The sequence below is a fragment of the Pseudophryne corroboree genome, chromosome 7, assembly GCF_028390025.1.
Source record: "Pseudophryne corroboree isolate aPseCor3 chromosome 7, aPseCor3.hap2, whole genome shotgun sequence".
In the NCBI taxonomy this organism is placed as follows: domain Eukaryota; kingdom Metazoa; phylum Chordata; class Amphibia; order Anura; family Myobatrachidae; genus Pseudophryne; species Pseudophryne corroboree.
The window spans coordinates 513,233,415-513,250,034 of NC_086450.1; the positions used below are offsets into that span (position 1 = coordinate 513,233,415).

At 49.7% G+C, this 16,620-nt stretch overlaps 1 protein-coding gene across 1 annotated transcript in view; it reads right to left on the minus strand.

Annotated features, from left to right (window-relative positions):
• Nucleotides 1-15,492, minus strand: part of MMP25 (matrix metallopeptidase 25) — a 99,566-nt gene extending 84,074 nt beyond the window's left edge. The window contains exons 1-3 of the mRNA XM_063935471.1: nucleotides 14,966-15,492; nucleotides 2,089-2,221; nucleotides 1,852-1,984 (exon numbers count right to left, since the gene is read on the minus strand). Of these exons, the coding sequence (XP_063791541.1) occupies nucleotides 1,852-1,984; nucleotides 2,089-2,221; nucleotides 14,966-15,046 (347 nt within the window). The 5' untranslated portion in view covers nucleotides 15,047-15,492. The remainder of the gene's footprint in view (nucleotides 1-1,851; nucleotides 1,985-2,088; nucleotides 2,222-14,965) is intronic.
• Between the last annotated feature and the right edge of the window lie 1,128 nt (nucleotides 15,493-16,620).

Below are 16,620 nucleotides of genomic sequence, written 5' to 3' on the forward strand. Positions count from 1 at the left end.
TCTCCCTGTCTTCAGTGTCTTCTCTCGTGTTACCTCTCCCTGTCTTCAGTGTCTCCTCTCACGTTACCTCTCCCTGTCCTCAGTGTCTCCTCTCACGTTACCTCTCCCTGTCCTCAGTGTCTCCTCTCGCGTTACCTCTCCCTGTCCTCAGTGTCTTCTCTCGTGTTACCTCTCCCTGTCCTCAGTGTCTCCTCTCGCGTTACCTCTCCCTGTCCTCAGTGTCTCCTCAACCGGTACCTCTCCCTGTCCTCAGTGTCTCCTCACTCTTTACCTCTCCCTGTCCTCAGTGTGTTCTCAACCGTTTCCTCTCCCTGTCCTCAGTGTCTCCTCTCATGTTACCTCTCCCTGTCCTCAGTGTCTACTCTCACAGTACCTCTCCCTGTCCTAAGTGTCTACTCTCACAGTACCTCTCCCTGTCCTCAGTGTCTACTCTCACAGTACCTCTCCTTGTCCTCAGTGTCTACTCTCGCGTTACCTCTCCCTGTCCTCAGTGTCCCCTTTCATGTTACGTCTCTCTTTCCTCAGTGTCTCCTCTCATGTTACCTCTCCCTGTCCCCAGTGTTCTCTCTCACGTTACCTCTCCCTGTCTGCAGTGTCCACTCTCACATTACCTCTCCCTGTCCTCAGTGTCCCCTCTCACGTTACCTCTCCCTGTCCTCAGTGTCTCCTCTCATGTTACCTCTCCCTGTCCTCAGTGTCCCCTCTCACATTACCTCTCCCTATCCTCAGTGTCTCCTCTCACATTACCTCTCCCTGTCCTCAGTGTCCCCTCTCACATTACCTCTCCCTATCCTCAGTGTCTCCTCTCACATTACCTCTCCCTGTCCTCAGTGTCCCCTCTCACATTACCTCTCCCTATCCTCAGTGTCTCCTCTCACATTACCTCTCCCTGTCCTCATTGTCTTCTCTCGTGTTACCTCTCCGTATCCTCAGTGTCTCCTCTCACATTACCTCTCCCTGTCCTCAGTGTCTCCTCTCACGTTACCTCTCCCTGTCCTCATTGTCTTCTCTCGTGTTACCTCTCCGTATCCTCAGTGTCTCCTCTCACATTACCTTTCCCTGTCCTCAGTGTCTCCTCTCACGTTACCTCTCCCTGTCCTCAGTGTCCCCTCTCGTGTTACCTCTCCATATCCTCAGTGTCTCCTCTCACGTTACCTCTCCCTTTCCTCAGTGTTACCTCTCCCTGTCCTCAGTCTCTCCTCTTATGTTACCTCTCCTGTCCTCAGTGTCTCCTCTCATGTTACCCCTCCCTGTCCTCAGTGTCGCCTCTCGCGTTACCTCTCCCTGTCCTCAGTGTCTCCTCTCGCGTTACCTCTCCCTGTCCTCAGTGTCTCCTCTCGCGTTACCTCTCCCTGTCCTCAGTGTCTCCTCAACTGGTACCTCTCCCTGTCTTCAGTGTCTCCTCAATCTTTACCTCTCCCTGTTCTCAGTGTGTTCTCAAGCATTTCCTCTCCCTGTCCTCAGTGTCCCCTCACGTTACCTCTCCCTGTCCTCAGTGTCCACTCTCACGTTACCTCTCCCTGTCCTCAGTGTCACCACGGCTGGGGATGCAGCTCTCGTGCTCTCCCTTTACAGTGTAACCAGCTGATCTGCCCAGGACTGGGGCACATCGTCACCAGAGCTGGGGGATGACGTTCTGGACCTGGACATTTAATATTTTGCACCTGAAGACTTTTCTGTGGAGGCCGCTCCTGGACACTTCCAGTTAAGCAACTACTGGGGTGGGGGCTGAGGATTAAATGAAGGATCAATAAGGGATCCCAACCCAAGTTCTAGATCATTTTTGTAGATGATGTGCGTTGTTGTTGGTTGAGTATCACAATTCCAGTTACCCCCCAGGACGCAACATACCTCCAGGTCAGGTGACTCTTCTGCCACACCGCCCCACTCAAAGCAAATCGCTTTCTGCGGCGTCCCTCCGGTGTTGTAATGACGTCAGGGAGAGAGCAGCGAGGTCTGTGCATCATGGCGACAGTCTGGTCATCTGGCAGCGAGAGGAGAGACTACTTAGGGCACCAGTGAGGGCGGAGGACAACCTCTGAGTCCCAGGGTCATGGTATAGTCCACGTTCTCTCTGTCATCACTTACCCAGCTCCCCTGTTTCCCTCAGACCAGCGAATCTCTGCATCGTCTTCACCGCTTTTATCAGTCCGTCCAATGTCTGCTGCTGAGCGGAGTAGGGATCCGGGAGCGGCAGGTAACCGTACCGTGTCAGCCAGTCCTGTGTGTGAGGACATGCAGCGGTCACTATAGGAGACGGTTACCAGTAGCAACAGTATGATGGGAGGGAACATGGGATAGAACATGGCGTATAGTATGATGACACTGCACCAGCTAAGAACAGAACATTGCCACCGGCCCTGGACCCCTAGCGCTTACAGACTGCATACTGGGAAAGGCCCAATGATACCGCAAGGGTGGCAGGGTGGTAAGTGAGGTACAGTGTGACGGGGGATAACGGAGGGGTAGCAGGGTGGTAAGTGAGGTACAGTGTGACGGGGTATAATGGAGGGGTAGCAGGGTGGTAAGTGAGGTACAGTGTGACGGGGATAATGGAGGGGTAGCAGGGTGGTAAGTGAGGTACAGTGTGATGGGGATAACGGAGAGGTAGCAGGGTGGTAAGTGAGGTACAGTGTGACGGGGATAACGGAGAGGTAGCAGGGTGGTAAGTGAGGTACAGTGTGACGGGGATAACGGAGGGGTAGCAGGGTGGTAAGTGAGGTACAGTGTGACGGGGATAACGGAGGGGTAGCAGGGTGGTAAGTGAGGTACAGTGTGACGGGGGATAACGGAGGGGTAGCAGGGTGGTAAGTGAGGTACAGTGTGACGGGGTATAATGGAGGGGTAGCAGGGTGGTAAGTGAGGTACAGTGTGACGGGGATAATGGAGGGGTAGCAGGGTGGTAAGTGAGGTACAGTGTGACGGGGGATAACGGAGGGGTAGCAGGGTGGTAAGTGAGGTACAGTGTGACGGGGATAACGGAGAGGTAGCAGGGTGGTAAGTGAGGTACAGTGTGACGGGGATAACGGAGGGGTAGCAGGGTGGTAAGTGAGGTACAGTGTGACGGGGATAACGGAGGGGTAGCAGGGTGGTAAGTGATGTACAGTGTGACGGGGGATAATGGAGGGGTAGCAGGGTGGTAAGTGAGGTACAGTGTGACGGGGGATAACGGAGGGGTAGCAGGGTGGTAAGTGAGGTACAGTGTGACTGGGGATAATGGAGGGGTAGCAGGGTGGTAAGTGAGGTACAGTGTGACGGGGTATAATGGAGGGGTAGCAGGGTGGTAAGTGATGTACAGTGTGATGGGGATAAAGGAGGGTAGCAGGGTGGTAAGTGAGGTACAGTGTGACGGGGGATAACGGAGGGGTAGCAGGGTGGTAAGTGAGGTACAGTGTGACGGGGATAACGGAGGGGTAGCAGGGTGGTAAGTGAGGTACAGTGTGACGGGGGATAACGGAGGGGTAGCAGGGTGGTAAGTGAGGTACAGTGTGACGGGGTATAATGGAGGGGTAGCAGGGTGGTAAGTGAGGTACAGTGTGACGGGGATAATGGAGGGGTAGCAGGGTGGTAAGTGAGGTACAGTGTGATGGGGATAACGGAGAGGTAGCAGGGTGGTAAGTGAGGTACAGTGTGACGGGGATAACGGAGAGGTAGCAGGGTGGTAAGTGAGGTACAGTGTGACGGGGATAACGGAGGGGTAGCAGGGTGGTAAGTGAGGTACAGTGTGACGGGGATAACGGAGGGGTAGCAGGGTGGTAAGTGATGTACAGTGTGACGGGGGATAATGGAGGGGTAGCAGGGTGGTAAGTGAGGTACAGTGTGACGGGGGATAACGGAGGGGTAGCAGGGTGGTAAGTGAGGTACAGTGTGACTGGGGATAATGGAGGGGTAGCAGGGTGGTAAGTGAGGTACAGTGTGACGGGGTATAATGGAGGGGTAGCAGGGTGGTAAGTGATGTACAGTGTGACGGGGGATAATGGAGGGAGAGCAGGGTGGTAAGTGAGGTACAGTGTGACGGGGATAAAGGAGGGTAGCAGGGTGGTAAGTGAGGTACAGTGTGACGGGGGATAACGGAGGGGTAGCAGGGTGACGGGGATAACGGAGGGGTAGCAGGGTGGTAAGTGAGGTACAGTGTGACGGGGGATAACGGAGGGGTAGCAGGGTGGTAAGTGAGGTACAGTGTGACGGGGGATAACGGAGGGGTAGCAGGGTGGTAAGTGAGGTACAGTGTGACGGGGGATAACGGAGGGGTAGCAGGGTGGTAAGTGAGGTACAGTGTGACGGGGGATAACGGAGGGGTAGCAGGGTGGTAAGTGATGTACAGTGTGACGGGGATAACGGAGGGGTAGCAGGGTGGTAAGTGAGGTACAGTGTGACGGGGATAACGGAGGGGTAGCAGGGTGGTAAGTGAGGTACAGTGTGACGGGGGATAACGGAGGGGTAGCAGGGTGGTAAGTGAGGTACAGTGTGACGGGGGATAATGGAGGGGTAGCAGGGTGGTAAGTGAGGTACAGTGTGACGGGGGATAACGGAGGGGTAGCAGGGTGGTAAGTGAGGTACAGTGTGACGGGGTATAATGGAGGGGTAGCAGGGTGGTAAGTGAGGTACAGTGTGACGGGGATAATGGAGGGGTAGCAGGGTGGTAACTGAGGTACAGTGTGATGGGGATAACGGAGGGGTAGCAGGGTGGTAAGTGAGGTACAGTGTGACGGGGATAACGGAGGGGTAGCAGGGTGGTAAGTGAGGTACAGTGTGACGGGGGATAACGGAGAGGTAGCAGGGTGGTAAGTGAGGTACAGTGTGATGGGGATAACGGAGGGGTCACAGGGTGGTAAGTGATGTACAGTGTGACGGGGGATAATGGAGGGGTAGCAGGGTGGTAAGTGAGGTACAGTGTGATGGGGATAACGGAGAGGTAGCAGGGTGGTAAGTGAGGTACAGTGTGACGGGGATAATGGAGGGGTAGCAGGGTGGTAAGTGAGGTACAGTGTGACGGGGGATAATGGAGGGGTAGCAGGGTGGTAAGTGAGGTACAGTGTGATGGGGATAACGGAGGGGTAGCAGGATGGTAAGTGAGGTACAGTGTGATGGGGATAACGGAGGGGTAGCAGGGTGGTAAGTGAGGTACAGTGTGACGGGGATAATGGAGGGGTAGCAGGGTGGTAAGTGAGGTACAGTGTGACGGGGGATAACGGAGGGGTAGCAGGGTGGTAAGTGAGGTACAGTGTGACGGGGGATAACGGAGGGGTAGCAGGATGGTAAGTGAGGTACAGTGTGATGGGGATAACGGAGAGGTAGCAGGGTGGTAAGTGAGGTATAGTGTGACGGGGGATAACGGAGAGGTAGCAGGGTGGTAAGTGAGGTACAGTGTGACGGGGATAACGGAGGGGTAGCAGGGTGGTAAGTGAGGTACAGTGTGATGGGGATAACGGAGGGGTCGCAGGGTGGTAAGTGAGGTATAGTGTGACGGGGGATAACGGAGAGGTAGCAGGGTGGTAAGTGAGGTACAGTGTGACGGGGATAACGGAGGGGTAGCAGGGTGGTAAGTGAGGTACAGTGTGATGGGGATAATGGAGGGGTAGCAGGATGGTAAGTGAGGTACAGTGTGACGGGGGATAACGGAGGGTTAGCAGGGTGGTAAGTGAGGTACAGTGTGATGGGGATAATGGAGGGGTAGCAGGGTGGTATGTGAGGTACAGTGTGATGGGGATAATGGAGGGGTAGCAGGGTGGTATGTGAGGTACAGTGTGACGGGGTATAATGGAGGGGTAGCAGGATGGTAAGTGAGGTACAGTGTGATGGGGTATAATGGAGGGGTAGCAGGGTGGTAAGTGAGGTACAGTGTGATGGGGATAATGGAGGGGTAGCAGGGTGGTATGTGAGGTACAGTGTGATGGGGATAATGGAGGGGTAGCAGGGTGGTATGTGAGGTACAGTGTGACGGGGTATAATGGAGGGGTAGCAGGGTGGTAAGTGAGGTACAGTGTGATGGGGATAATGGAGGGGTAGCAGGGTGGTATGTGAGGTACAGTGTGACGGGGTATAATGGAGGGGTAGCAGGGTGGTAAGTGAGGTACAGTGTGATGGGGATAACGGAGGGGTAGCAGGGTGGTAAGTGAGGTACAGTGTGACGGGGATAACGGAGGGGTAGCAGGGTGGTAAGTGAGGTACAGTGTGACGGGGGATAACGGAGGGGTAGCAGGGTGGTAAGTGAGGTACAGTGTGATGGGGATAACGGAGGGGTAGCAGGGTGGTAAGTGAGGTACAGTGTGACGGGGATAATGGAGGGGTAGCAGGGTGGTAAGTGAGGTACAGTGTGACGGGGATAACGGAGGGGTAGCAGGGTGGTAAGTGAGGTACAGTGTGACGGGGGATAACGGAGGGGTAGCAGGGTGGTAAGTGAGGTACAGTGTGACGGGGGATAACGGAGGGGTAGCAGGGTGGTAAGTGAGGTACAGTGTGATGGGGATAACGGAGGGGTAGCAGGGTGGTAAGTGAGGTACAGTGTGACGGGGATAACGGAGGGGTAGCAGGGTGGTAAGTGAGGTACAGTGTGACGGGGTATAATGGAGGGGTAGCAGGGTGGTAAGTGAGGTACAGTGTGACGGGGATAACGGAGGGGTAGCAGGATGGTAAGTGAGGTACAGTGTGACGGGGGATAACGGAGGGGTAGCAGGGTGGTAAGTGAGGTACAGTGTGATGGGGATAACGGAGGGGTAGCAGGGTGGTAAGTGAGGTACAGTGTGACGGGGATAACGGAGGGGTAGCAGGGTGGTAAGTGAGGTACAGTGTGACGGGGTATAATGGAGGGGTAGCAGGGTGGTAAGTGAGGTACAGTGTGACGGGGATAACGGAGGGGTAGCAGGGTGGTAAGTGAGGTACAGTGTGACGGGGATAACGGAGGGGTAGCAGGGTGGTAAGTGAGGTACAGTGTGACGGGGGATAACGGAGGGGTCGCAGGGTGGTAAGTGAGGTACAGTGTGACGGGGGATAACGGAGGGGTCGCAGGGTGGTAAGTGAGGTACAGTGTGACGGGGGATAACGAAGGGGTAGCAGGGTGGTAAGTGAGGTACAGTGTGACGGGGGATAACGGAGGGGTAGCAGGGTGGTAAGTGAGGTACAGTGTGATGGGGATAACGGAGGGGTAGCAGGGTGGTAAGTGAGGTACAGTGTGACGGGGATAATGGAGGGGTAGCAGGGTGGTAAGTGAGGTACAGTGTGACGGGGATAATGGAGGGCTAGCAGGGTGGTAAGTGAGGTACAGTGTGACGGGGATAATGGAGGGGTAGCAGGGTGGTAAGTGAGGTACAGTGTGACGGGGGATAACGGAGGGGTAGCAGGGTGGTAAGTGAGGTACAGTGTGACGGGGATAACGGAGGGGTAGCAGAGTGGTAAGTGAGGTACAGCGTGACAGGGGATAACGGAGGGGTAGCAGGGTGGTAAGTGATGTACAGTGTGACGGGGATAACGGAGGGGTAGCAGAGTGGTAAGTGAGGTACAGCGTGACAGGGGATAATGGAGGGGTAGCAGGGTGGTAAGTGAGGTACAGTGTGACGGGGATAATGGAGGGGTAGCAGGGTGGTAAGTGAGGTACAGCGTGACAGGGGATAACGGAGGGGTAGCAGGATGGTAAGTGAGGTACAGCGTGACGGGGATAATGGAGGGGTAGCAGGGTGGTAAGTGAGGTACAGTGTGACGGGGGATAACGGAGGGGTAGCAGGGTGATGAGTGAGGTACAGTGTGACGGGGGATAACGGAGGGGTAGCAGGGTGGTAAGTGATGTACAGTGTGACGGGGATAACGGAGGGGTAGCAGGGTGGTAAGTGAGGTACAGTGTGACGGGGGATAACGGAGGGGTAGCAGGGTGGTGAGTGAGGTACAGTGTGACGGGGTATAATGGAGGGGTAGCAGGGTGATGAGTGAGGTACAGTGTGATGGGGAATAATGGAGGGGTAGCAGGGTGGTAAGTGAGGTACAGTGTGACGGGGGATAATGGAGGGGTAGCAGGGTGGTAAGTGAGGTACAATGTATAAGCAGGAGCGATGTGCAGTATATAGGGGCAGTATATATAGGATATTCAGTGTATCACCAGGAGCGCTGTGCAGTATATAGGGGCATTATATACAGTATTTAGGAGATACAGTGTATCAGCAGGAGCGCTGTGCAGTATATAGGGGCAGTATATATAGTATATAGGATATACAGTGTATCAGCAGGAGCGCTGTGCAGTATATAGGGGCATTATATACCGTATTTAGGAGATACAGTGTATCAGCAGGAGCGCTGTGCAGTATATAGGGGCAGTATATACAGTATTTAGGAGATACAGTGTATCAGCAGGAGCGCTGTGCAGTATATAGGGGCATTATATACAGTATATAGGAGATACAGTGTATCAGCAGGAGCGCTGTGCAGTATATAGGGGCAGTATATATAGTATATAGGAGATACAGTGTATCAGCAGGAGGGCTGTGCAGCATATAGGGGCAGTATATACAGTATATAGGAGATACAATGTATTAGCAGGAGCGCTGTATAGTATATAGGGGTAGTATATACAGTATATAGTAGATACAGTGTATCAGCATGAGCACTGTACAGTATATAGGGGCAGTACATACAGTATATAGGAGATACAGTGTATCAGTGGAAGAGTGCTGTGCAGTATGTTGAGGCAGTATATACAGTATATAGGAGATACAGTGCATCAGCAGGAGCGCTGTGCAGTATATAGGGGCTGTATTTATAGTATATAGGAGATACAGTGTATCAGCAGGAGCGCTGTGCAGTATATAGGGGCACTATATACAGTATATAGGAGATGCAGTGTATCAGCAGGAGGGATGTGCCGTATATAGGGGCAGTATATACAGTATATAGGAGATACAGTGTATCAGCAGGAGCGCTTTGCAGTATATAGGGGCAGTATATACAGTATATAGGATATACAATGTATCAGTGCAGGAGCACTGTACAGTATATAGGGACAGTATAAAGGAGATACAGTGTATCGGCAGGAGCGCTGTGCAGTATATAGGGGCAGTATATAGGAGATACAGTGTATCAGCAGTAGCGCTGTGCAGTATATAAGGGCAATACACACAGTATGTAGGAGATACAATGTATCAGTGGAAGAGCGCTGTGCAGTATATAGGGGCTGTATTTACAATATATAGGAGATACAGTGTATCAGCAGGAGCGCTGTGCAGTATATAGGGGCAGTATATATAGTATATAGGAGATACAGTGTATCAGCAGGAGGGCTGTGCAGTATATAGGGGCAGTATATACAGTATATAGGATATACAATGTATCAGTGCAGGAGCACTGTACAGTATATAGGGACAGTATATAGGAGATACAGTGTATCAGCAGGAGCGCTGTGCAGTATATAGGGGCAGTATATAGGAGATACAGTGTATCAGCAGGAGCGCTGTGCAGTATATAGGGGCAGTATATAGGAGATACAGTGTATCAGCAGGAGCGCTGTGCAGTATATAGGGGCAGTATATAGGGGATACAGTGTATCAGCAGGAGCGCTGTGCAGTATATAGGGGCAGTATATAGGAGATACAGTGCATCAGCAGGAGCGCTGTGCAGTATATACGGGCAGTATATACAGTATATAGGATACACAATGTATCAGTGCAGGAGCACTGTACAGTATATATGGACAGTATATAGGAGATACAGTGTATCAGCAGGAGCGCTGTGCAGTATATAGGGGCAGTATATAGGAGATACAGTGTATCAGCAGGAGCGCTGTGCAGTATATAGGGGCAGTATATAGGAGATACAGTGTATCAGCAGGAGCGCTGTGCAGTATATACGGGCAGTATATACAGTATATAGGATATACAATGTATCAGTGCAGGAGCACTGTACAGTATATATGGACAGTATATAGGAGATACAGTGTATCAGCAGGAGCGCTGTGCAGTATATAGGGGCAGTATATAGGAGATACAGTGTATCAGCAGGAGCGCTGTGCAGTATATAAGGGCAGTACATACAGTATATAGGAGATACAATGTATCAGTGGAGGAGCGCGGTGCAGTGTATAGGTGCAGTATATAGGAGATACAGTGTATCAGCAGGAGAGCTGTGCAGTATATAAGGGCAGGATATACAGTATATACGATATACAGTGTATCAGCAGGAGTGCTGTGCAGTGTATATAGGGGCACTATATACAGTATATAGGAGATACAGTGTATCAGCAGGAGGGCTGTGCAGTATATAGGGGCAGTATATACAGTATATAGGAGATACAGTGTATCAGCAGGAGCGCTGTGCAGTATATACGGGCAGTATATACAGTATATAGGATATACAATGTATCAGTGCAGGAGCACTGTACAGTATATAGGGACAGTATATAGGAGATACAGTGTATCAGCAGGAGCGCTGTGCAGTATATAGGGGCAGTATATAGGAGATACAGTGTATCAGCAGTAGTGCTGTGCAGTATATAAGGGCAGTACATACAGTATATAGTAGATACAATGTATCAGTGGAAGAGCGCTGTGCAGTATGTAGAGGCAGTATATACAGTATGTAGTAGATACAGTGTATCAGCAGTACAGCTGTGCAGTATATAGGAACATTATATACAGTATATAGGGGATACAGTGTATCAACAGGAGCACTGTGCAGTATATAGGGGCTGTATTTACAGTATATAGGAGATACAGTGTATCAGCAGGAGCGCTGTGCAGTAGATAGGGGCAGTATATATAGTATATAGGAGATACAGTGTATCAGCAGGAGGGCTGTGCAGTATATAGGAGCAGTATATAAAGTATATAGGAGATACAGTGTATCAGCAGGAGCGCTGTGCAGTATATAGGGGCTGTATTTACAGTATATAGGAGATACAGTGTATCAGCAGGAGCGATGTGCAGTATATAGGGTCACTATATACAGTATATAGGAGATAGTGTATCAGCAGGAGGGCTGTGCCGTATATAGGGGCAGTATATACAGTATATAGGAGATACAGTGTATCAGCAGGAGGGCTGTGCCGTATATAGGGGCAGTATATACAGTATATAGGAGATACAGTGTATCAGCAGGAGCGCTGTGCAGTATATAGGGGCAGTATATACAGTATATAGGAGATACAATGTATCAGTGCAGGAGCACTGTACAGTATATAGGGACAGTATAAAGGAGATACAGTGTATCAGCAGTAGCGCTGTGCAGTATATAAGGGCAATACACACAGTATATAGGAGATACAATGTATCAGTGGAAGAGCGCTGTGCAGTATATAGGGGCTGTATTTACAATATATAGGAGATACAGTGTATCAGCAGGAGCGCTGTGCAGTATATAGGGGCAGTGTATATAGGAGATACAGTGTATCAGCAGGAGGGCTGTGCAGTATATAGGGGCAGTATATACAGTATATAGGAGATACAATGTATTAGCAGGAGCACTGTATAGTATATAGGGCAGTATATACAGTACATAGTAGATACAGTGTATCAGCAGGAGCACTGTGCAGTATATAGGGGCAGTATATACAGTATATAGGATATACAATGTATCAGTGCAGGAGCACTGTACAGTATGTAGGGACAGTATATAGGAGATACAGTGTATCAGCAGGAGCGCTGTGCAGTATACAGGGGCAGTATATAGGAGATACAGTGTATCAGCAGGAGCGCTGTGCAGTATATAGGGGCAGTATATAGGAGATACAGTGTATCAGCAGGAGCGCTGTGCAGTATATACGGGCAGTATATACAGTATATAGGATATACAATGTATCAGTGCAGGAGCACTGTACAGTATATATGGACAGTATATAGGAGATACAGTCTATCAGCAGGAGCGCTGTGCAGTATATAAGGGCAGTACATACAGTATATAGGAGATACAATGTATCAGTGGAGGAGCGCGGTGCAGTGTATAGGTGCAGTATATAGGAGATACAGTGTATCAGCAGGAGAGCTGTGCAGTATATAAGGGCAGGATATACAGTATATAGGATATACAGTGTATCAGCAGGAGTGCTGTGCAGTGTATATAGGGGCACTATATACAGTATATAGGAGATAGTGTATTAGCAGGAGGGCTGTGCAGTATATAGGGGCAGTATATACAGTATATAGGAGATACAGTGTATCAGCAGGAGCGCTGTGCAGTATATACGGGCAGCATATACAGTATATAGGATATACAATGTATCAGTGCAGGAGCACTGTACAGTATATAGGGACAGTATATAGGAGATACAGTGTATCAGCAGGAGCGCTGTGCAGTATATAGGGGCAGTATATAGGAGATACAGTGTATCAGCAGTAGCGCTGTGCAGTATATAAGGGCAGTACATACAGTATATAGGAGATACAATGTATCAGTGGAAGAGCGCTGTGCAGTATGTAGAGGCAGTATATACAGTATGTAGTAGATACAGTGTATCAGCAGTAGAGCTGTGCAGTATATAGGAACATTATATACAGTATATAGGGGATACAGTGTATCAACAGGAGCACTGTGCAGTATATAGGGGCTGTATTTACAGTATATAGGAGATACAGTGTATCAGCAGGAGGGCTGTGCAGTATATAGGGGCAGTATATACATTATATAGGAGATACATTGTATTAGCAGGAGCGCTGTATAGTATATAGGGGCAGTATATACAGTATATAGTAGATACAGTGTATCAGCAGGAGCACTGTGCAGTATATAGGGGCAGTATATACAGTATATATGAGATACAGTGTATCAGCAGGAGCGCTGTGCAGTATATAGGGCAGTATATACAGTATATAAAAGATACAATGTATCAATGGAGGAGCGCTGTGCAGTATATACAGTGTATAGGAGATACAATGTATCAGTGTAGGAGCGCTGTGCAGTACATAGGGGCAGTATATACAGTGTATCAGCAGAAGCGCTGTGCAGTATATAGGGGCATAATATACAGTATATAGGAGATACAATTATCAGCAGGAGCGCTGTGCAGTATATGCAGTATATAGGAGATACAGTGCATCAGCATGAGTGTTGTGCAGTATATAGGGGCAGTATATACAGTATATAGGAGATATAATGTATCAGCAGGAGCACTGTGCAGTATATAGGGGCATGTATCAGCAGGAGCGCTGTGCAGTATATAGGGGCAGTATATACAGTATAAATGAGATACAATGTATCCGTGCAGGAGCGCTGTGCAGTGTATAGGGGCAGAATATACACTATATAGGTGATACAATGTATCAGTGCAGGAGTGCTGTGTAGTATATAGTGGCAGTATATAGGAGATACAATGTATCAGCAGGAGGGCTGTGCAGCATATAGGGGCAGTATATACACTATATAGGAGATACAATGTATCAGTGCAGGAGCGCTGTGCAGTATATACAGTATATAGGAGATACAGTGTACGAACAGGAGGGCTGTGCAGTATATAGGGGCCGTATATACAGTATATAGGAGATACAGTGTATGGGTAGGAGCTCTGTGCAGTATGTAGGGGCAATATATACAGTATATTAGAGATAGAGTGTATCAGCAGGAGCGCTGTGCAGTATATATTGGCAGTATATACAGTATATAGGAGATACAATGTATCAGTGCAGGAGCGCTTAGCAGTTTATAGGGCCGGTATATACAGTATATAGGGGACACAGTGTATCAGCAGGAGCGCTGTGCAGTATATAGGTGATACAATGTATCAGCAGGTGGGCTGTGCAGTATATAGGGGCAATATATACAGTATATGGGAGATACAGTGTATCAGCAGGAGCGCTGTGCTGTATATAGTGGCAGTATATACAGTATATAGGAGATACAGTGTATCATGAGCGCTGTGCAGTATATAGGGGCAGTATATACAGTATATAGGGGATACAGTGTATCAGCAGGAGCGCTGTGCAGTATATAGGGACAGTATATACTGTATATATAAGATACAATGTATCAGCAGGAGCGCTGAGCAGTATATAGGAGATACAGTGTATCAGCAGGAGCGCTGTGCTGTATATAGTGGCAGTATATACAGTATATAGGAGATACAGTGTATCATGAGCGCTGTGCCGTATATAGGGGCAGTATATACAGTATATAGGAGATACAGTGTATCATCAGGAGCGCTGTGCAGTATATAGGGCAGTATATACAGTATACAGGAGATACAGTGTATCATCAGGAGCGCTGTGCAGTATATAGGGGCAGTATATACAGTATATAGGAGATACAGTGTATCATCAGGAGCGCTGTGCAGTATATAGGGGCAGTATATACAGTATATAGGAGATAAAATGTATCAGCAGCAGCACTGTGCAGTATATAGGGGCAGTATACACAGTATATAGGAGATACAATGTATCAGTGCAGCAGCACTGTGCAGTATATAGGGGCAGTATATACAGTATATAGGAGATACAATGTATCAGTGCAGGAGCACTGTGCAGTATATAGGGGCAGTATATACAGTATATAGGAGATACAATGTATCAGTGCAGGAGCACTGTGCAGTATATATACAGTATATAGGAGATACAATGTATCAGTGCAGGAGCGCTGTGCCGTATATAGGGGCAGTATATACAGTACATAGGAGATACAATGTATCAGCAGGAGCACTGTGCAGTATATAGGGGCAGTATATACAGTACATAGGAGATACAATGTATCAGCAGGAGCACTGTGCAGTATATAGGGGCAGTATACACAGTATATAGGAGATACAATGTATCAGTGCAGGAGCACTGTGCAGTATATAGGGGCAGTATACACAGTATATAGGAGATACAATGTATCAGTGCAGCAGCACTGTGCAGTATATAGGGGCAGTATATACAGTATATAGGAGATACAATGTATCAGTGCAGCAGCACTGTGCAGTATATAGGGGCAGTATATACAGTATATAGGAGATACAATGTATCAGTGCAGGAGCACTGTGCAGTATATATACAGTATATAGGAGTGCAGGCTGTCGTCTCACCACTCCTTTGCTGATGTCTCTCGCACTCGGGTTACTCCCGGCTGTTCCAAGACACCCGCACAGCATCCAGGCGAGGATCATGGTGAGCGGTCTCTCCGGGTAGATGCAGAACTATCAGTGAGTCAGCTGTCTCTCCATGCACCCTGTCCCGGGCTCTCTCTATATATATCCCGGCACACACACACTCTCTCTCTCTCTCTCTCTCTCTCTCTCTCTCTCTCTCTCTCTCTCTCTCTCTCTCTCTGTCTCTGTCCCGGCACTGTCTCTCTCTGTGTTACGGCACTGTCTCTCTCTGTCCCGGCACTGTCTCTCTCTGTGTTACGGCACTGTCTCTCTGTGTTCCGGCACTGTCTCTCTCTGTGTTCCGGCACTGTCTCTCTCTATATATCCCGGCACTGTCTGTGTGATCTTCCGTCCCTTCGCGCATCTGCGTCTGTGCTTTGTGTGCGCTCTCCATCAGCACCGACCAGCAGCACTTCCTGCCCCTCCTCCTGTGCCGCCCTGAGACCCCTCCTATACCTGAGACCTTCACTATGTCCCTGATACTCCTCCTATACCTGAGACCTTCACCATGTCCCTGAGACCCCTGCTATACCTGAGTCCTTCCCCCATGTCCCTAAGACCCCTCCTATGCCTGAGTCCTTCCCCCATGTCCCTAAGACCCTTCCTATGCCTGAGTCCTTACCCCATGTCCCTAAGACCCCTCCTATGCCTGAGTCCTTCCCCTATGTCCCTGGGACCACTCCTATACCTGAGACCTTCACTGTGTACCCGAGACCACTCCTATACCTGAGACCTTCACCATGTCCCTGAGACCCCTCCTATACTTGAGACCTTCACCATTTCCCTAAGACATCTCCTACACCTGAGACCTTCACCATGTCCCTTAGTCCCCTCCTATACCTGAGACCTTCACCATGTCCCTGAGACCCCTCCTATACCTGAGACCTTCACCATGTCCCTTAGACCCCTCCTATACCTGAGTCCTTCACCATCTCCCTGAGACCCCTCCTATACCTGAGTCCTTCCCCTATGTCCCTGGGACCTCTCCTATACCTGAGACCTTCACCATGTCCCTGGGACCCCTCCTATACCTGAGACCTTCACCATGTCCCTGAGACCCCTCCTATACCTGAGACCTTCACCATGTCCCTGAGACCCCTCCTATACCTGAGACCTTCACCATGTCCCTTAGACCCCTTCTATACCTGAGACATTCACTATGTCCCTGAGACCTCTCCTATAACTGAGACCTTCACCATATCCCTGGGACCTCTCCTTTAACTGATACCTTCACTATGTCCCTGAGACCCCTCCTATAACTGAGTCCTTCCCCTATGTCCCTGGGACCACTCCTATACCTGAGACCTTCACCATGTCCCTGAGACCACTCCTATACCTGAGTCCTTCCCCTATGTCCCTGGGACCTCTCCTATACCTGAGACCTTCACCATGTCCCTGGGACCCCTCCTATACCTGAGACCTTCACCATGTCCCTGAGACCCCTCCTATACCTGAGTCCTTCCACCATGTACTTGAGCCCCTCCTAGACCTGAGTCCTTCCCCATGTACTTGAGACACCTCCTATACCTGAGTCTTTCCCCATGTACTTGAGACCCGTCCTATACCTGAGTCCTTCACGCATGTCCCTGAGA